General features: G+C 39.9%; 1 protein-coding gene across 1 annotated transcript in view; it reads right to left on the bottom strand.

Moving 5' to 3' along the window:
- Positions 1–21,593, bottom strand: part of LOC136882316 (popeye domain-containing 2) — a 154,920-nt gene that overhangs the window by 43,031 nt on the left and 90,296 nt on the right. The window contains exons 8-9 of the mRNA XM_068229162.1: positions 14,277–14,408; positions 10,482–10,589 (exon numbers count right to left, since the gene is read on the bottom strand). Of these exons, the coding sequence (XP_068085263.1) occupies positions 10,482–10,589; positions 14,277–14,408 (240 nt within the window). The remainder of the gene's footprint in view (positions 1–10,481; positions 10,590–14,276; positions 14,409–21,593) is intronic.

Here is a 21,593-nt window from a genome sequence, read left to right as displayed (position 1 = left end):
ACCAAAGTTGTAGATCACTCCGAATTGAAGGGACATTGTGCCATCCGTTTTGTGATACGACTTACCGTTTAGCCAAAAAATAGCTCAAAAGGAATGTCTGCACAGTCATTAAAATTGCCTCCATATTTCGATATCTTTAGGGGTAAAAAGTGAAAAATTTGAACATCTTGGAATTTTCCCGTCGGTTAGGGACCAAAAGCTATAATTTCACCAAATTTCAATTGTCTACCTCGTCTGGCAGGTTGTGCCGCCATCTTGATTTGGGGGGATAGGGGATAAAAATGAGGAAATTCCCGAAAATTTTTAAGCCCACGAAACCTATAGGTTATCGTTTTGGATATACTATACGACTGTGTTCTTATGCTGAGCCCAAAATTTGAGCCCCCCCAGCGTGCCCCCTTCAGGGAATTTTGAGAATTTCCGATTTTTCTAGGGATCCTGGGGTCATCAGTTTCCCCCGTACCAAGTTTCAAATTTCTGAGATTTCTGGAAGTGCCTCATTAATTCACGTCTTTTTTCATTTTTAAATATTTATATATACATCGCTCCAGCCCGACTTGCTTTTATATATATAGATGCAAAAAAAAAACATGCCACTAGGCATACGCATTCTGGCATTCATTACAAGTACTGTATGTCAAATACGCCTTGTATATGGCGGCAGTGTAGTGTTTTCTGCATGGTCTGGACTTCAGCTGTGCTGAAGGGCCCGGCGCTAGTGGGTCACTTGAAAATGCTGGGCATCTGTGATCACTTCAACATTTCGTATCCAAAGGGGTTGAGATAATTTATGACAGAATCTTAGACAAGGAACTGCAATTATGACCAGCAGAAAAACACCCACAGTTCTAGCACTTGAGGCCAGCAACTAAAAGTTGAAATTATCCTAGGGGTATGAGGTATGAATTTTAGGTAAATAAAATATAATAATGTGAGAATATATTATTTATTTACTCCTAGAAATTACAATCCTTTCCTTAATCATCGTTATACGGTCGATTAGAAGAGCAGTTTGCCTTTATCTACCACTAAGAGCGCTAAAGTGAGTCAGGGCATTGTTTCACTTAAGTACAACTACGAGCGCTGAATGGGGTCAATGCAAGTTTCGGTGTGGACATTTTTCAAGAAATCAAAAGACGCTTGAGGGTATTGCACCAAGGAACAGATTAGAGAAAGATTTATGTAAATAAGTTAATTTGGCTAAGATTTGAATAAAAAAGACGAGTAATTAAAGATGCTATTTAGACTGTTTTTCCGGAACTGCATTTAGGCCAGAAGTGATTTTAGAATATTTTTTTAGTTTGATAGAGCTGACCAAGAATCACAATTTCAAACCTTTCCAAGTCCTTTAGCCCTTTAGGCAAAATTGAGGAAATTTTACGTTTTTCGTAGTATAGGAACCCCTACTTTATCTGCAAGAAATGGTTTTCAACATTAAAGTGGTATATTTTGTTTCCCAGGTAGCGGGTTCCTGAGTTTCTTTCCACGGTGTGTGTGTGTGGTAAACCGCCATGTATCGCTCTCACTAAAGTAGCTTTGAACGAAGCGATAGCCAAACAAGGTAAAATATTCACCACCGATAGGTTAAATTCGTGGCGAACCGATCTTTATCACATGAACAACTGGTGGTTTACCTGCAGCCAATACAACCACTGTACAGCCGAACACCATTATAAATACATTGTATACTCTTGGTAAACTGTGTTTAGCATACACATGATCTTGCAGTCTACCCTTAGGAATACTATTAACCTTAACGAGCGGGTTGACTACGCGGTTTAGCTCACGTAGCTGTCAGCTTGCATTCTGGAGATATTGGGTTTGAACCCTACTATCGGCAGCACTGAAAATTGTTTTTCGTGGTTTCCCATTTTTACACCAGGCTGTACCTTAGTTAAGGCCACGGACACTTCATTCCTACTCTTAGCTCTTTCCTACCCCTTCGTCTCCATTAAAACCTACCTGTGTTGGTCCAACGTAAAGCAAATTGTAAAAAAAAAAATTAAAAATCTCCAGAGCGTCCGTCGACTCAGAAAAAATAAAAATATCATCCACAAATCTTACGAGTTTTGGTTTCCTCCCCTTGAACTAAGATTCCTTTTCCTAATTTATCTACTCAGACATTAAAAGAGAAGGTAAACTAATTTCAGCCCTGCCTCATTGCTTTCTGAGTAATTTTATATCTTTCATATCCCTCGATTCTGATCACTGGAGTTCGATTTTTATCCAGAATGTAGAGAATTGTATTTTATCCCGACCACCTTCAGAATATGGAAGAAACTTCATAGGATCAACATTATACTACTATGCAAATATAACAAATGCTATTGTTCTTCTTGAAACTAAAGGGCATCTTTTACGAACTCTCCCCCCATTTTTTCAGTCTTTGTACTATAGGCCGGGATAAACAAAAGTCGCAAGGCACAACGTATGGACTGTATGGCAGATGAAAGAGTACCTAATTATATTCCATCTAATTCCCAGATTTTTTGTTGGGTTAAATTTTCCCAGTATGTTTGAACATTATGTTTTTGAAATACAGAGCGCTTTATTTTGACTAAAAACTGCGTAGAGTCGTCTTAAATCATCTAAAACTGATCCATTTGCTCACTTTAGAACAGAACGTCAACTACACAGACATTTGAGAGAGTAAAAAATGAACACTTCTTCTTTACTGGCCATTTTTCCCAATTATCTGGAGTCGACACTATTGTTTATTAAGCCCAGTTTTCCGGTCGGGTGCTCTTCCTCACTCAAAGAACTATTTCCATTTCGTATTTAAGTCGTGTTTGATAATGTTATATATTACATGTAAAATAAGATGTGTATAAGACGATCTCAAGCATCCAACGCCCGAGCTAAAGGGATTGACTGAACGCTGCTAAAAATCCCCGGTCCGGCCGGGAATCGATCCTGGGGCCTAAGGGATAGAAGGCCATCACGCTGATCATTCTTATAAGGAGATCGACAACTCAAAGTGAACAAGTTTTCCGAAACTTCCCCAAAAGGACCTTGAAGAACTACTGACAGAAATTTTTCCCCACAAGATATCCACTCTTCTAAAAATGATATCACAGTGGTTTCTTTTATAAACCGTCCACGTTAGTAGATACTACAGATATTCTTTACAGGTATAAACACGTCGCTGGGCCTTATCTCACCTGATTCTCGATTTTCGTACGCAGTGTCGATCTGGTAGAAACCCATACCAAATGTGGTGTTATAAATACCAAAAGCTGCCGATAATTCAAGGGTTGTAGCCCCTGATTGATATTTACCAACTTAGTAGAACAGTTTTCTTCACTAACTTTGACCACTGCCGGGAAATCAATATATCCATTATTCATTATTTTAGCCGACAAAAATACATTAATAAAATACCATAAACGACTGCAGTCGTTCAATATTTTTTGCAATATACACTGCAGAACCAACCAAAACTTATCATAAATATTCACATACATCAAACTGTGCACAATAGCACAGAAAAGTGAGACATGTTCGTAATGGGGAATGTTAAGCGGTGGTGCGATTTTCGTCAATCCCTGGAAAAACTGATAATCCCTGGTATGATACAGAGATAGATCCGTAGCTATTTGAACATCGGTAATGGTTTGTAAATACCGGTATATATTCATGCAACAATATTTGTTGGCATACAAATAAACAGGGTGAAAAAGAATAGATAGAAGGAAAACATATCTACATATTATTGGAAAGAGTTGCAACTGAATATGTTTTACCTTTTAATATTCCACTGTGTTAGATGGAAAGGAGTGATAATTGAACCAAATTACCCGTAAATGTCAGTACATTACTAAAATTGACAAAAATTATCAAGCTATGCAGAAGAATTGTAATGAGGATTACGAATAATGTGAAGCAGAATGACCTCCTAGTTCTCGGTAACATAAAACTAATAAGATCAGAAAAAAGCAAGATTAGATCAAGGGAGGATGGACAGGAAATTGAATCTTAAACTTAATATTTAATCTCGAATTCTCCTTTATTTCACTTCTGGAGTACTTGAAAATATCCACATTTTAATATATTTATCGCCAAATTCTATTCCTCATCTCTTCTTCCTCTCACCTTGCCATCACATTTTTACCTTGCTTTTCTCCACGCTGTTCCTAATTCTCTAATGTTCTAACATCACTTTTATTGTTTCGGGCTTTTCGTGGATTCCTCTACATCATTTCCTCAAATCCAAATTGCATCAACAAACAATATTTTGTTCATTGTTGTATCTCCGTGAGTTCCTTATGATTACTCTTCATGATATCATCTATCACAGTATAAAGAAAGTGACCACGCATTTAAAAGCGTCAAATATTCGATTACAAATATATAATACCGAGAGTCATTGTTTGCAGTGCACTGTCTTATGGTACGGGCTGTATCAAATTTGTTACTTTCATTGACTTCTCTCAGCCCCATCCTTGACTATGACGATATGAAAGTGTCTAATGCACGAGTGATGCTAGTAATGCCATTCCTTACGCAGCCGGTCCCTCTTAAGGATGTTGGGAAAATGTCTCTCATAGGGTCGGCTGGTACGTGTATTGCAGTAGGCTAGGCAGACTGATGTGTAATAGCAACATCTGGCTGGGTGATGAAAGCAACGGGAAATGGCATAACTCTTCACTCCCCTAGCATTCCTCTTCAGTGATACCTAGACCATCTATGACTATTAAGGAACATGCCAGACAGAGTTCGGGCTGAATATCCAAACATACATAGTCGATTTGTCAGTTACAAATGAATGTTGGTGAACGACAATAAAAATATTCTACTACATATTTCATTTTATACTGCTATGTCTTTCAGCGTTCAGTCTGCAAACCTCTTTGAATTTACTAACCTCCGTCACAATCCTCTATTTGTAACTAGTTCTGAGTCTCGTTTAGTTTTATACCTCTTATCTTTAAATCATTAGAAACTGAGTCTAATCATCGATTTCTTCGCCTCCCTTTACTTCTCTTACCCTCCATAACAGAGCCCATTATACTCCTAGGTAACCTATCCTTCTCCATTCGGCTCACGTGACCCCACCGCCGAAGCCGGTTTATGCGCACAGCTTCACCCATCGAATTCATTCCTAACCTAACCTTTACCACTTCATTCCACGTATCCTCCTGCCATTGTTCCCACCTGTTTGTACCAGCAATCATTCTCGCTACTTTGATGTCTGTTATTTCTAACTTACGAATAAGATATTCTGAGTCCACCGAGCTTTCACTTCCGTGAAAACAGAACGATGTAAGGACAGTTTCATTCCAGATCTGGCTTCCTTCTTACAGAATACTGTTGATCACAAATGCTAGTTCACTGTCTTAGCTTCACTGCACCTTGATTCAATCTCACTTATTATATTACCATCCAGGGAGAACACACATCAAAAATACTTGAAATTATCTACCTTTTCCAGCTTTGTATCCCCAATCTGACACCCAATTCTCTTAAATTTCTTACTTACTGACATAAATTTAGTCTTGGAATGGCGAATTTTCATACCATGCTCACTGCACCTATTTTCAAGTTCTACCGGGCAAGTTGGCCATGCGGTTAGGAGTGTGTGTGGGTTCGAACCCCACTGTCGGTAGTCCTGACGATGGTTTGCCGTGGTTTTCCATTTTCACACCAGGCAAATTTGGGGGCTGTGCCTTAATAAAGGCCACGGCAGCTTCCTTCCCACTCCTAGTCCTTCCCTATGCCATCGTTACCGTAAGACCTATCTGTGTCGGTGCGACGTAAAACAGAACTGTAAAGAAAGAAAAAAAAAAAATCCAAGTTCCAAGTTATTAGACTGCAGGTCTTCAGCACAATCTGCTATTAAGACCAAGTCAACAGCATAAGCCAAACTGCTTACTACATTTTCACCTAACAGAATCCCTCCCTGCCACTTAATACATTTCAGCAGATGATCCATATGAACTATACCATATTTTATTCTAAAAAGTGAGGATCTGATAGAAATGATCGGAAATAACGGCGAACTCAGCATGGGCACCATTGTCCATAATGGTTCAGCTCCCTGGCTAAGTAGTTAACGTAGGTAAAGTAGTTAACGGGGTCACCGGTTAGAGTCAGGCTGGGCAGGCAAATTAACCTTCAGTGGTTAATTCCTCCGCTTCGGTTATTGGGCGTGTGTGTGCCTTCTTCAATATTAGAATTCATCAAACCCTACCTCACAGACGGCCAGGTCACCTATAAGCGTCAATTCGAAAGACCAGTACCAGGCCCATGTAGGGAAAAATAGCCGGAGCTGGCCCAGGGTCTAATGGGCAGCATGGCGGCTATACGCGAGCTCTTATAGGACTACAACTCTGGGGAGCTGGCACAGGGGCAAGTGGACAAGATGGCCGCCACACGCAATCCACCTCTAGCTACGCGCTACGTCGTCTGACACCCTGAAACAATGGGATGTCGTCATCTTATGGAATACTGTTGAAAGAGACTACTAAAATGGGTACCTGAATTGAGAGATCATGGGTTAGCGAACTCTCAGGTCTTTCACTGAGTCTAGGCATGATGTGTGCTAAGCTGTTGTCCATCTAACCTCCCTTGGCGAACTCTTGTAGAACACTTCATTCCGAGGTGGTGGAGTCGATTAGAATAAAGCTTCTTCAGGGGCACCCTTGCCTTAGATAGGAACCGAACAACCTGTGCTGTTGTGTCTGCATTGGTGAACTCGAGGATTTTAGCTGAGTATAGACATGTTGTGTGCTAAGCTGTCGTCCATCTAACCTCCTCGGCCAACTATTCTAGGACACTTCATTCCGAGGTGTGGTTGACCAGAGTAAATGCCACTCTTAAGGATTCGAACGTGGGGTTGACATAAACTCAAAACTAAAGAGCTTATGTGCAATTCAAATATCCTCACCCTGATTGAAATATATGTACGATGAAGTGTACTGACTACAGTAAATGTGGATACATGTACATGTCAGCAGAAAAAGAATGATTTGTGAGCTAAGCTGTATTTTCCCATATGGTGTAGTAAAGGAATGCTGACAACGTGTTATGATGTAAGACACCTTACTTGAGAGAACTGTGGGGTTTTAAGTACAGGTCAAAGCTTGTTAGCGATGACGTTACTACAGCTCTCGGTACTATGATGACGTTACTCGTAGGCCTAACTCTAGAGAGCTACCTCAGGGGCTCACAACTTGTAACTTATGACCTATTAGTTTTATCAGCCTGACATTCGAGGCTGCTATGCAAGGTAACTGCTATGCTCTATTCGTATAGACCTAACTGGAGAGATACCTCAGGGCCTCACAACTTATGACCTGTTAGTTTTATCAGCCTGACATTCGAGAACTGAGGCAAAGGCTGCTATGCAAGATAACTTCTATGCTCTATTCGTATAGACCTAACTGGAGAGATACCTCAGGGGCTCACAACTTATAACTTAAGTTTTATCAACCTAACTTTCGGGGGGACTAAAGCAAGGACTACTATGCAATGTAGCTGCTATACTCTATTCATTTAGACTTAGCTAGAGGACTCCCTCAAGGGCTCACAACTTGTAACTTATGACTTATTAGTTTTATCAGCCAAGCTAAATCCGCTTCCAAGCCGGTCCCGGTTCAAAAAGGATGAGGAGCACCGTGTCCTCCTCCTCTTCTAGTTATTCCTCTTAAAAGTTATCCAGAACAGGCTTTACACATGTTGCATAACCTTTTTAATCAATCAACAAGTCGTGTTGATTTAAGCTACAGTATCTCTAGTGGTGGATTGAGTAGCCACAATGTCACAAAGCCCTATAAAATTCCAACTCTTTAAAATCTCAGTTCTTATGCCAAGCCGGTCCCAAACCGGATTTCAAAAAAGGATGAGGGGCACTATATGGCAAGATAGGCAAGATAGAGTGCCACGCGTTACGTCCTCTGACACCTTCAGACAACAGGATGTCGTCATCTTACGGAATACTATCGAAAGAGTCTACTAAAAGGGGTACCTGACTTGAGAGAGCATGGGTTAGCCAACTCGGGGTCTTTAGCTGAGTCTGGCATAAGCCTAACTCTGCAGAGCTACTACAAGGGTTTACTACACGATCGTCTGACACAATGAAGTCTCATACTTCAAAGGCTTACAACTTGTAACTTATTACGTATTAGTTTTTATCAGTCTAACTTTCGGAACTGCGGTAAGAGTTGCAAATAGCGATTAAAAGGGGTTCTAGTAGGCTCTAAACTTCTGAGCGTAGGTTAGCGGTTATAGGACCTCGATTTGTCTGCTATAAAATAAATTTTCTCTATGCGAACTCTTGTTACCTGTTTTTGAAGTTTATTTGTAGCATACAAGAATGCTGATCAAGAAATAGCTACCGAGAGTTTGCGAACAACATTGAGTAAAGATGGTGGAAATATAGTAGACGATGCAGTCAAAGAAGTATAGAATTATTAAGAGAAGGCATTACAGTGATTACAAACACGGAATGTAGAATACAGAACATGTTATTTCTTTTTCTTCTTCTCCTTCTTCTTCTTGGCCTTTTTCTCAATATATTTCGATAAACACGTCGAAAACTATTAGTCCCCAAGCCAGAAAACGTAATCATGCACGGTTAAATTCATAACCTAGCCGAAAATTGAACCAAAGCCCTCGTTTATGTAGATGAAGAGAAATTTATTACGACGAAAACACTTAGTTCTCAAGCCAGAAAACTTATCCATACGCAGTTAAAATCACTACCCGCCGAGAATCGAACCCAAGGCCTTGTAAACCTAAGGTCAGTATGCTAATCATACAGCGAAGGAATCTTGTATCTAATAAAATCCCTGACCCAGCCTGGAATTACATCAGCGCTGACAATTCAACTATTAAGTGAACTACCAGGGATTATCAACAGCGTGTCTGGTATTACTCTCAGGAAATTTACATTTAATCTCTACTGATAAAATGTTAGTCTCTTCTATCTTTAAAGTCGCGACGATGTGTGACTTCTATTGGTTAACACTTGCTTTCTTCCGAGCATAACGTTTAGACTATATACAACCGTTTACGTCTAATCTCTATTGATAAATAGTCGTTCTCTTCTAACTTCAAACTGGTTACCTATCTGACCTTTATTTTAATCGAATTTTCGTTTCTTCCAGTGTTTAGCCTTGGGACTCGACAGAAGGACATTTAACTGAAGAGCGTGGTGAGTTAATGAGTTAGCTGAAGTTGGTACATTTTTGATAGCAGCAACACCCTCATCGATTGTTATATGCAAGAACGCTTCTACTTTCTTAGGTATAGCAAATTAATCTCTATTGGTAAATGGTTTACGTCTTCTGACTTCAAACTTGCAACGATGTGTAACCTCTGTGGTTCAACACTTGGCTTCTTCCGATTTTAACTTTGCAACTACATGTAAACACCCTTATTGATTGTTATCATCAAGAGCGCTTCTACTTTGTTAGGTATAGAATACTAATCTCTATTGGTAAATGGTTTCGAGGCGCGCGGTTGTGAGCTTGCATCCGGGAGATAATGAGTTTGAATCCCGCTGTCTGCAGCCCTGAAGATGGTTTCCGGTGGTTTCCTATTTTCACACCAGGCGAATGCTGGGGCTGTACCTTAAATAAGGCCACAGCCGCTTCCTTCCCATTCCTAGGCCTTTCCTATCCCATTATCGATATAAGACCTACAGTATCTGTGGCGGTGCGACGTAAAGCAAACAGCACGTAAATGGTTTATCTCTTGTAACTTCAAACTCGTGACGAGGTGTTACCTCTATTGTTCAAAACTTGGTTTCTTCCGATTTTAACTTTGCAACTGTATGTAAACTCGCTTATCGATTATTATCTGCAAGAGCGCTTCTACTTTCTTAGGTATAGAATATTAATCTCTATTGGTAAATGGTTTATCTCTTCTATCTTTAAAGTCGCGACGATGTGTAACCTCTATTGTTTATGATCAATGACTGTTCACAATGTACCCCAGAGTAATGTAATCTATTCGTGTTGCATATATCTGCGGTTAATCTTCAATAAACAATTGCATTGAATGATCTACCAGCTGCTTAACATTGTGTATTATTCCTACTACAAGTTCACAGGAAACTGATAAATGGCTTGACCTAAAATCGAAAAGTTTACCGTGATAATGATTATTAAAAGTATTCGATTATCCCATCACTACGCCGATGGTACCAATTCAGAAAGACCTCAAGTAGGTAGGTGGTACCATATTACTATTATTATTATTATTATTATTATTATTATTATTATTATTATTATTATTATTATTATTATTATTATTATTATTATTATTATTATTATTATTATTATTTTATCACACAGTAAGATGCGTCATGTTTTGAATTGCTTGAATCGTGAGTTCCCAGCAGTGCGTCATCTAAGAAATAGTACACGCTGTTGTCAACAATTAACAAGCAAGCCAAGACCCCATATGAATCTCATCACTATTGTGTTGTATGATATAAATACAGATAAAACCATTTATATTAATCAACAGAAACTTACCTTGAATTTATCATCAGTCGTAGATCGACTTGACTCGAACTCAGGAGAGTCTAAGAACTCGCACGGCATGATAGGGTGCAAGAACTGGTGATCCGACATGACGTTAACCTGCATAATTGGACAGAAAAATTCTCATTGGCAATATTTCTTCCATCTGATAACTGTATCATTAAAACTTAAACTATATTTGGGACTACGAAAATATTTTTAAGTATGGTTAACATATTCTTGGAACATAGTATACTGTTAATAATAACTACTGACGACAATAATATGAAAATAATATTAACAATAGTAACAGTAATAGTATTAATAAAAATAATCCCATGTAGTGATATTAAGAATCATATCATACATAAAAGAAACAAATCATGTCATCTATATAATAGGCATCGTACTTAGAGTGCATTAAAAATGTATGTATGATGAGTACTAGATATACTACGGAAATGAAAGTTTCCAAAAATATATATTTCAAGAAGATACCGAGATATGGCCTTCAACTGAGAGGTGAAGAGAAGAATTAGTAAGAATAAAGAAGAAGAAGATGATGATGGTCTGTGAAAGGAAGTGGGAAGTAATGATGAAGGGGAAGTAGGAAGAGGTGTTTTCAGGTCAACACTTGATGATTAATGCATGTTTACCTTATATGTATTACGTTACTGAAAAATAATCACTGAGCAATTCATTACTTTTTGTGTACATTTGATTAATTTATAGGTGTAATCGTTTATTTAGATAAGCCCTATAGAGGAAAATTTGTATGGAAGACCTCGAAGATGAAATTAAAGGAAATGTCTGTCTAACCGTTGTCTGCCTGTTAAGTCATCAGTGCGGAGGCTGGTTGGATCCTCAGATAGAATCACCAAACTTTACGCGCGTATAGGGAACCCACAAAAACCAATGCCAGCGCCATAATGATGCGTACAATGCATGATGAGCAGTAGAATATTTTTCCGTTGCTTTCCTCACTGAGCCAGAAATTGTTATTGCAGCATGATCGGCCTTACGTGTAGCACCTCACATAATATCCGAAAGCATTAGCCGTGTTCTAAAGATCATTAGGGCCTACTCAGCTCCACCAATACCTCAGTAGTTTCAATACTGCCATAGCCATAAATGAAACTGAGACTTCTGTGGAAGCTACATTTTACTCTGGCCTGTGCCAAAAGAGGCAACATATAACTGTTAATGAACAAAAGAGAGTATAAGTTTAAACCATCCATTGATTTATTACTGTATTCGTTTATGAACTTCCTTAATTTTATACTGTGCAGAACATGAGTTCTTTTTATGGCTGAAGTGATCTTTATTCTAGTCGTTTACGACGTCTTCTGATATGGTCTAAAACAGAGGTACTCACGCTGGGCTTTTCTTCCCGTGGGCGGGGGGGGGGGAGCACAGCATATAAATAGGGGGCGAGCGATCAGTGTAAGCGCGTCAGTGACCGAAACGTTGTGGTTACGTCACAAGCCATGAAGGACAATGAACGATGAAAGTTCATTTGAGTATTAATGGGATAATGTTATTCCTTTTATTTAACAGTGACCGAGCGAGTTTGCCGTGCGGTTAGAGGCGCGTCACTGATTCTCTCCCGTGTCGAGTGTTTTCGCTCTCTCGTTTGATTGTGACGTACGCCTGACACCTAAGCTGCCCGCATTACAGACAAGCGAGCCCAGCCGCACTGGGCTAGCCTCAACGGGAGCCCAGCAGAGCAACTCTGGTCTAGAACAAAAATTGTAACTTTTATTGACCTGTCTCAGTCTCACCCTTGGCTTTGATAACATGAATGTTTCTGGGCTATAAGCAATGCTGGTATTACCGTTCCTTACGTAGCCATTCCCTGTTGCGAACGATATGAAAGTGTAAATGCATAGGGTCAATTAGTGTGCGAATTTCAGTGGTCTTGGCTGACTGATATGTATTACCACTTTCTGGCTCAGCGGGCAAAGCAACGTGAAACTACCTCACTCCTTATTTCCTTTGTATGGCCCTTTACTGAAACATATGCTATCTATGATAGCCGATGCTGGAGCTATTGGCATCCAACCATTCTTTGGGCTGAGTACTAAGCAAACAAGGGTATAAAACATTGAGAATTCGGCCACTCGTTTGCTATTGGCTTTACGTCGCACCGACACAGACAGGTCTTATGGCAACAATGGTACAGGAAAGTGCTGGACTGGGAAGGAAGCGGCCGTGGCCTTAATTAAGGTACAGCTCCAGCATTTGCCTGGTGTGAAAATGGGAAACAACGGAAAACCATCTTCAGGGCTTCCGACAGTGGGGTTCCAACCCACTATCTCCCGAATACTGGATACTAGCAGCACTTAAGCTACTGCAGTTATCGAACTCGGTTGCCACTCGTAAAAGGTAAAGTAATGCCAGCAAAATTCGTCGTGTATTAGTACTAGTGGCATGCCCTCTGCATTCTGTGTACAGAACAAGAAATTACTACCGCCACAGACGTTAATGGTATTAGAGAAGGAAATGAATCTCTAGTACCGTATGAGACAGCCTGGCTTTGTAGGTGAATACATTTTGAAAAATATTTAATATATTAAAATGTTACTTTTCACTTATTCATGTCGTCGTCGTCATCGTCGTCGTCGAGTACTAAGCACACAACGACGACGACGACTGGTACTCGTCTCCGATTATACATTTTTCCTGCTTAATAAACCACTTCACACTCGATGCACTTTATGTGCAGACTTCTGGTAACTAAACAAACAAATTTTTGCGTAAATCATACGTCCACACAAATTTCAGTTTATAGGTGGTGGGGGGCATGGTTGGGTTTGGTAACGCGTGGGTGTTGCTTTCCCTTTGTACTCTTCGTGTCTATGACGTTCTTGTTCAAACAGTTCGACAGCAGCAGGGATGGATCGCTGCCAACGTAAGCGATCCTCAAGAACTTTTTTCCAGGTGTGAAGGTATTGGTCTCCATGGTAAGCTTCTCTTTATCGCGTCTGAAAGGGGCACCTCGGGGTCTTATACCAGGGCACAGTTCACCATAGATGATTTGGCAAGGGAGCCTTCTGTCATTAATACGACGGACATACCAAGTCCATCTTAGTCGATGATCAGTTATGAAAGCGTCCACGCTATTAATGTGTGCCTTCTCTAAAATTGCAAGGTAAGTGATATTGTCCTCCCAGTTGATGTTGTTCAAAATGGAGCGGATGTTTCTGCTGGCGAAAACGCTCAAGCTTCTTTATGTCGCGGCAATTTAAGATCCACGCTTCACATTATATTAAGTAGCGTTGAAATTAATATAGCTTGGTAGACCATGAGTTTGGTACAGACGGTTAAATTTTTGTTCCTAAAATTCTCTGGGATAGTCGTCCAAATGCCATTTGAACAGTACAGAGTCTGTTTTGCACGTCCTCTTCCGAAGTACTTCGCTTAGACAAGAAGCTCCAAAGGTGTGAAAAGTGTCCAACTTTTTCTCTTGTCAAATTTGAAATGGTGATATTGAATTCTCTAATGGTTGTTACTGGGGCAGGTTGTAAAGGTATCTTAGTTTTCGGAATGTTGGTAGGAGGCCAAAACGATCGTAAGCACACTTGAAATAATTGACGGAGTCTTCCTTGCCTGTATTTGGAGGATAGTTATTAAAAGGTATTTTCATACATTGCTGCAGGGTTACTTTATATAGATCGAAATCAGTGGCGACAATATAGGGGGGAATAATTAATATCCCATCCAGTGATATTCCCAACAAAAATAGTACCATATATAAACAATTTATCACTCATAGTATGTATAACATATAATCTGAATATAACTTACCTTGCCGGAAAGAAGTAGCCCCAGTCGATCGGTACGAGTGACATTCTGCATGGCGTATGCCTCTCCAGCGTGGAGTGACATAATCTGAGCAAACTCAGAACTGACCATTTTCTTAAACACAAGCCGCGATACCTGTTAACAAACAGAGAATAAACTATACTTCTCGCAGGTATAAAATTGAAATATGAAGGTGTGTTATAATTTGATATAATTTTTTACTCTCATCTGAGGAAGCTTTCAACTAATTTTCTTTTATATTTAGGAAGTAAGTTGAGTACTTAAAAACGAGAGGTAGGCTGGTAATATTTGAACCATATATCCCTCTGGGAATTTTCTATAATATAGTGAAAGCATTTGTCCAATTATTTTACCACGCTACTTCTCACAAATATATCTCAGCAGTGTACGCAAATACGGTCATTTGTAGGAAAAGGAAGACCTTTTGCATACAGGCTAAGGTCTCATTTTGCAAAGAACTGTCAAGGCTGTCACTATTAACTCCTCGGCGCAAAGAGTGATAAGCAAGGCCCGGATTTTGAAGGCATGTCGTTTAAATAATATACAACAGCCACAGCTGCCTTTAATAGAAACCTCTGTTATGATACTTAGATGATAGAAATGCGCAATTAGAAAGTCATTTTGTCATTTTTAGCCTTTTTTTTACCTTAGGTCACTTTTTATAGTTTTGTGTCATTCTGTTATTTTCAGTCAATGTTTCGTTGTCATTGTACTTTTAAGTCATTTTTCCTTTATTTTGCGCTTTGAACAGTAATTTTCGGATAGATTTACTTCAATGTAATTACGGCTTCGAATTAAACGACGTTGAAAGTTTATCTGAGGACCTGAGAATGTATCTTCGTACACCTCTTAACGCTTTCTTGTAAAAGCTACATTCCTGAAGTGACCTGGTGTTGGAGCTAATCTGCGCGACTGAAAACAGTGAAAGACAAAGAGCAGGTCTTAGCTACCGGTATGAATCAACTGTAGTGTGACTATTTGTCAACTAAAATTTCAGTGTGGTTGTGGAAATATGTAAGTGCAGATATACCTAAACGTGTGTTGCTCTTATAGAGAAAGAGTTCATTCGTGTTTCTTTGTCGAGAATGCCAACAGTAAAACTATCAAAAAGCTGTTCGTTTGAGACATACTGTTTCCAAATTCGGAAATGATGTTTTTAAACACACGGCTAAATAGTAGTTTGTAAAATATGTGAGGTGAAAGTCGCAGCTGATAAACGATTTACCATTCAGCAACATACACATGGTGTTCATAACGTCTGTCAAAAGAAGAGTTCACAACTGTTACTCGTTAAAAGCGCATCCACAAGCACATACACATCCTCTGCTTTCTGTAAGGAATGGTGTGAGCTTTTCGTTTCTGCGAACATTCCTTTTTTGGATACTGAACAATTCGAAACTAAAAGGTTTCTTGTGTAGGTTCACAGACCATTCTACCAGGACAGGACAATGCTAAAGAAAAAGTTCTTATTCACCTGCTACATTAAAAAAGGGAAAGAATCGTACACGGTCCGTACATTGACAGCGTGATCATGAGGACTTTGGAAATAGGATAGCAACTGAAGTTCTGGAATTCGTAAACCACTCCGCAATATGTAGCCTTTTTGACAAATCAATAGTTCTGGTGTGGCCAGAGTGTGTAAGACATGATGACGGCTTCATAACATGCTGCACCATAATTTATCAAAACTGCCAGGACAAATAGTGCACATAACTTGCCTCACTCATGTGTTTCACAGAGTTCTGGAGGGGGTCAAGGTAGCTTTTTGAGAAATTGATAAACGTGTGTCACACATTAAGGCTCCACAACGGAGGAAACTAATTAAATCTCTAGCGCCCAACATTCCATTGCCTCAATAGCCCACCAGCACACGCTGGTGTACGTGGATCAATGCCTGTCTGTATTACTCTGATAACCTTCAAGTAGTGGAACGTGCTGAGGATTCTCTTGATTCAAAAGATTCAAGAGTTATTTGTGTCACTCAAGAACTTATTTCAAGGGATAATGTGCAAGGAAAGCTGGCATACATCAAAGCAAACTTCGGCTCCTTACAATCAACTGTCGTGATTGTAATAACGACCACAGAATAATGGTGCTGGGGTCGGTGGCTCAGTTGGTGGTATTTGAAGATGCTCAGATACGTTAGTCTCATGTCGGTAGATTTACCACCAAACATAAGAACTCCTGCGGGACAAGATTCTGACTCTCCGGCGTCTCTGACAAACGTAAAAGTAGTTAGCCGTACGTTTGACCAATTACGTTAGTGGAGTGGGTAATCGAATAAACGCAACTTGTAAACTGTGTTCTGATTGGTATAACAGTTTATTTTGAAACTGTATTCGTGAGTGACTCACGGAAGTCTATTCCTAATTATGATATACGTATGAGATTGGTGGTGGTGGTGGTGGTGGTGAGGAGTTGTTATGGCGTGTTGCCTCCGAAGAGGCCTGAGGCAGGCAGGTCCTTCGAGCTGACACTTTAAAGGCTACCTGCGCGTCTATGAGGATGAGGCCCTACCTAAGATAACTTCTAATGATGAAGACGACACAAACACATCCAGCCCCCGAGCCATCAGAATTAACCAATGAAGGCTAAAATTATCGATCCGGTCGGGAATCGAACCCAGAAACACCTGGACCAAAAGTCAGCACGTTAACCATTATTTTAATGATGGAGCCGAACGGTGGTGGTGGTGGTGATTATTGTGCATCCATTCTCTCATAATACTAATCAGAGGGTTCAATACAGGAGATCCAATTCTTTGAAGAATTATGGTATCAGCAAACGAGAAGAGAGTGTCACACAAGGCGTGAAAACGAAAGGCATCCTAGACGTCGCAAACATAATACCGCCGAGATTGGAAAAGAACAAAACTTGACCTAGAGAGGTCGGACAGGACACGTTGTAGTGATGAACCTAACTAGACTCAATTAGGGCTTCCATGGTTGTCAACCCACCTTTCCAAGTTGACAGCGGTGAAGAACACCACTTTTTAATCAACTACGACAGGCAGAGGGATTCCGTGGGCTCATTCTACCGCCTCTACCTAAAAGAGGTTTACTTACCAGAACGTTACAGTTCAAGAATATCGACATATCCGCATACCAACAATCCAAAGTCAGCCGATAAATGAGGTCGTATATCGTACCTTGGAGATCCATATTTCTTTACATAATGTATAGAACAGAAATGTTCCATATAAAGCAACGTGGAAATTCCCAGCAATTTAGAGGAATGAATGAAGCGTTAAGAAACAGCGCGAGCTGTGTTGTTAGGCTACCCTCATGACGCCCGTCGTTATGGAAATAGGTCATTTTAACACGCGAACACAGGGCAGGTTATTCTAGCGTGTAGCCCATCGGTCGCTTACAAACAGTCCGAAGGCCTTCTACAAGTATCATCAACAAATAATTTTATGAATTACTGTATTTCAGTAAAAATAAGAAGGAGTTTTCCAATCGATACCACAAAATTTATAATATTAAAGACAAACCAGACATGAGATGGTACAAATTATAAAATAATTGCTGGGTAAAAGGAAGTTATTTCCAAATAAATCTACCTTTTCTTCTTGGCCCATTTCCCACTATTTTTGGTCAGCGCTGTATGAGGATTAAGCCCAGTTTTACGAATGGTTTCATTTCCCGACACCAACCCTGTGCGAAGGGACGTACTATTGCGTGTGTTCCTGTGTTGGTTTGTAGAAACTGTATGTATAAATGAAGATGTGTATCAATACGAACACAAACATTCAGCCGCAAACCAGAACAATTAACCAAATACGAGTGAAATCGCCGGCCCAGCCGGGAATCGAACACAGGGCCATCTGAATCGAAGGCCAATACTGACCAGTCAGCAAAGAAGTCGGACAAGTTGCTTCCAAATAAAATTCAAAAATAAATGTTGTACGTCACAACTGAAATTAACAGATGTCTGATGAATCGGGAATCTAATTCCAATGGTAGACTTTACCTCACTCACAGCTGAAGATATGTTTTTAGGATAGGTAAAATGGTTTCTAACCATGTAACAACAGAATTATCTAATCTACAGTGCAATTCACTGAGATGTGTATAGCTTGATAAGAGCATTACTATGGAACCAGAAATTGCTATTATTTATCAGAGTGCTAAGCCCACTCCGTGAGCTTAGGCAAAACTCTGCTGATAGAGAAATCTCAATGAGACAAGTTGAACTGGTATTCTGATGTAAACTCTCAAATGTAAATATCCCATTAGGCCATTGAAAACTTAAATTGCAGTTCAGGGTTCTAGACCTCTCTGAAATGTAACATTGTAATTTCGTGTTCGATTCCCCTCTTGGTAACTTTGTTCAGGAAGCACCTGCTTCTTTCTCGTTTGAACAAAGTAAGGTTCAGTATTAACTTTTCAAGGGAATTTCATTTCTAAAGGTTAGTGTCTCACTGATCTCATTAATATCAAAGTTTTAAGATCTACTTTCCTGTGGAGACTTAAAATCAGAGTAAGTGTATATTTTGTGGCTTGACAGGTAGTAATCAAAGATGGCTGCGACATTACTAAGAATGAAAATCACATATATCAGAATATTAATGAAAGTGTTAGTGCTTAGCAACCTGCTAAGTACAGTATGTGTTGCGGGTTAGTGTGTGCCTTCGCCTGCAATTATTGGAGTTATCATTTAATGACTTGGTTTTATGATTACTCAAAGTTGGCTGAATTGTGAACCTATCATTGTCTCATGAATCACCGATAGACAATTCCAGAGAGAATACAACAAAAACGAAGCAAATCGGTCCAGTAGAACGGACGAACGGATTTGCTAAAGCTGTTTTAGTACATAGGCCTACATACATACATTATCATTATAGACTGTTATGCCTTTCAGCGTTCAGTCTGCAAGCTTCTGTGAATTTACTAAACGTCGCCATAATCCTCGATTTGCAACTAGTGTTGTGGCCTCATTTAGTTCTATACCTCTTATCTTTAAATCGTTAGAAACCGAGTCTAACCATCGTCGTCTTGGTCTCCCTCTACTTCTCTTACCCTCCATAGCAGAGTCCATTATTCTCCTTGGTAACCTATCCTCCTCCATTCGCCTCACATGACCCCACCACCGAAGCCGGCTTATGCGTACAGCTTCATCCATCGAGTTCATTCCTAAATTAGCCTTTATCTCCTCATTCCGAGTACCGTCCTGCCATTGTTCCACCCTGTTTCTACCAGAAATCATTCTCGCTACTTTCATGTCTGTTACCTTTAACTTATGAATAAGATATCCTGAGTCCACCCATCTTTCGCTCCCGTGAAGCAAAGTTGGTCGGAAAACAGACCGATGTAAAGATAGTTTCGTCTGGGAGCTAACTTCCTTCTTACAGAATACTGCTGATCGCAACTGCGAGCTCACTGCATTAGCTTTACGACACCTTGATTCAATCTCACTTACTATATTACCATCCTGGGAGAACACACAACCTAAATACTTGAAATTATCGACCTGTTCTAGCTTTGTATCACCCATCTGACATTCAATTCTGTTGCATTTTTTACCTACTGACATCAATTTAGTCTTCGAGAGGCTAATTTTCATACCATACTCATTGCACCTATATTCCAAGATATTAGACTACAGGCTTTCGGCAAAGTCTGCCATTAAGACCAAGTCGTCAGCATAGGCCAAACTGCTTACTACATATCCACCTAACTGAATCCCTCCCTGCCATTTTATACCTTTCAGCAGATGATCCATGTAAACTACCAACAGCAAAGGTGAAAGATTACAGCCTTGTCTAACCCCTGTAAGTAACTCATTATACCATCAATTCTCACTGAAGCCCAATTTTCAACATAAATACCTTTGATTGGTTTTAATAATCTACCTTTAATTCCATAGTCCCCCAGTATAGCGAACACCTTTTCCCTCGGTACCCTGTCATATGCTTTCTCTAGATCTACGAAACAAAAAACACAACTGCCTATTCCTCTCCTAGCATTTTTCAATTATCTGGCGCATACTAAAAATCTGATCCTGACAGCCTCTCTGTGACCACACTGGTATTCATCCAACTTCCTCTCAACGACTGATCGCACCCTCCCTTCCAAGATGCCTGGTATACTAATCAATGAGATACCTCGATAGTTGTTGGAATTCTTCCTGTTCCCTTGCTTATAGATAGGTGCAATTACTGCTTTTGTCCAATCTGAAGGTACCTTACAAACACTCCACGCTAATTTTACTACTCTGTGAAGCCATTTCATCCATGCCTTCCCACTATACTTCACCATTTTCGGTCTAATTTCATCTATTCCTGCTGCTTTATGACAATGGAGTTTATTTACCATCCTTTCCACTTCCTCAAGCATAATTTCACCAACATAATTTTCCTCCTCCCCATGAGCTTGGCTGTTTGCAACACCACCAGGATGATTTCCTTTTACATTGAGAAGATGTTCAAAATATTCCCTCCACCTCTCCAGTGATTCCCTGGGATCTACTATGAGTTCATCTGAATTACTCAAAACACTGTTCATTTCGCTTTTCCCTCCCTTCCTAAGATTCTTTATTACTGTCCAGAAAGGTTTACCTGCTGTTTGGCCTAGCCTTTCCAGGTTGCTACCAAAATCTTCCCATGACTTCTTTTTGGATTCAACAACTATTTGTTTCGCTCTGTTTCTTTTATCTACGTACAAATCCCTGTCTGCCTCGGCCCTTGTTTGGAGCCATTTCTGATAAGCCTTCTTTTTGCGTTTACAGGCTGCTCTCACTTCATTATTCCACCAAGATGTTCGCCTTTTCCCATCTTTACACACAGTTGTTCCTAAGCATTCCCTTGCTGTTTCTACTACAACATCCTTGTATGCCACCCATTCATTTTCTATATCCTGAACCTGCTTACTGTCTACTGTTCGCAACTTCTCACTAATCATATCCATGTACTTCTGTCTAATTTCCTCGCCCTGGAGATTTTCTACCCTTATTCGTTTGCAGACAGATTTCACTTTCTCTACCCTAGGCCTAGAGATACTTAGTTCACTACAGATCAGATAGTGGTCTGTATCATCGAAAAATCCGCGAAAAACTCGTTCATTCCTAACAGATTTCCTGAATTCAAAGTCGGTTAAGGCATAGTCTATTATGGATCTGGTACCCCTAGCCTCTCATGTGTAGCGGTGAATAGCCTTATGCTTGAAGAATGTATTCGTAACAGCTAAACCCATACTAGCACAGAAGTCCAGCAAAAGCTTCCCATTCCATTAGTTTCCATATCTTCCCCACAGTTTCCTATCACCCTTTCGTATCCTTCAGTTCTATTTCCAATTC

Source organism: Anabrus simplex, chromosome 1, assembly GCF_040414725.1.
Source record: "Anabrus simplex isolate iqAnaSimp1 chromosome 1, ASM4041472v1, whole genome shotgun sequence".
Lineage (NCBI taxonomy): Eukaryota > Metazoa > Arthropoda > Insecta > Orthoptera > Tettigoniidae > Anabrus > Anabrus simplex.
Note: the sequence above shows the minus strand (reverse complement) of the source record. Positions and strands in the feature narration are given on the sequence as shown.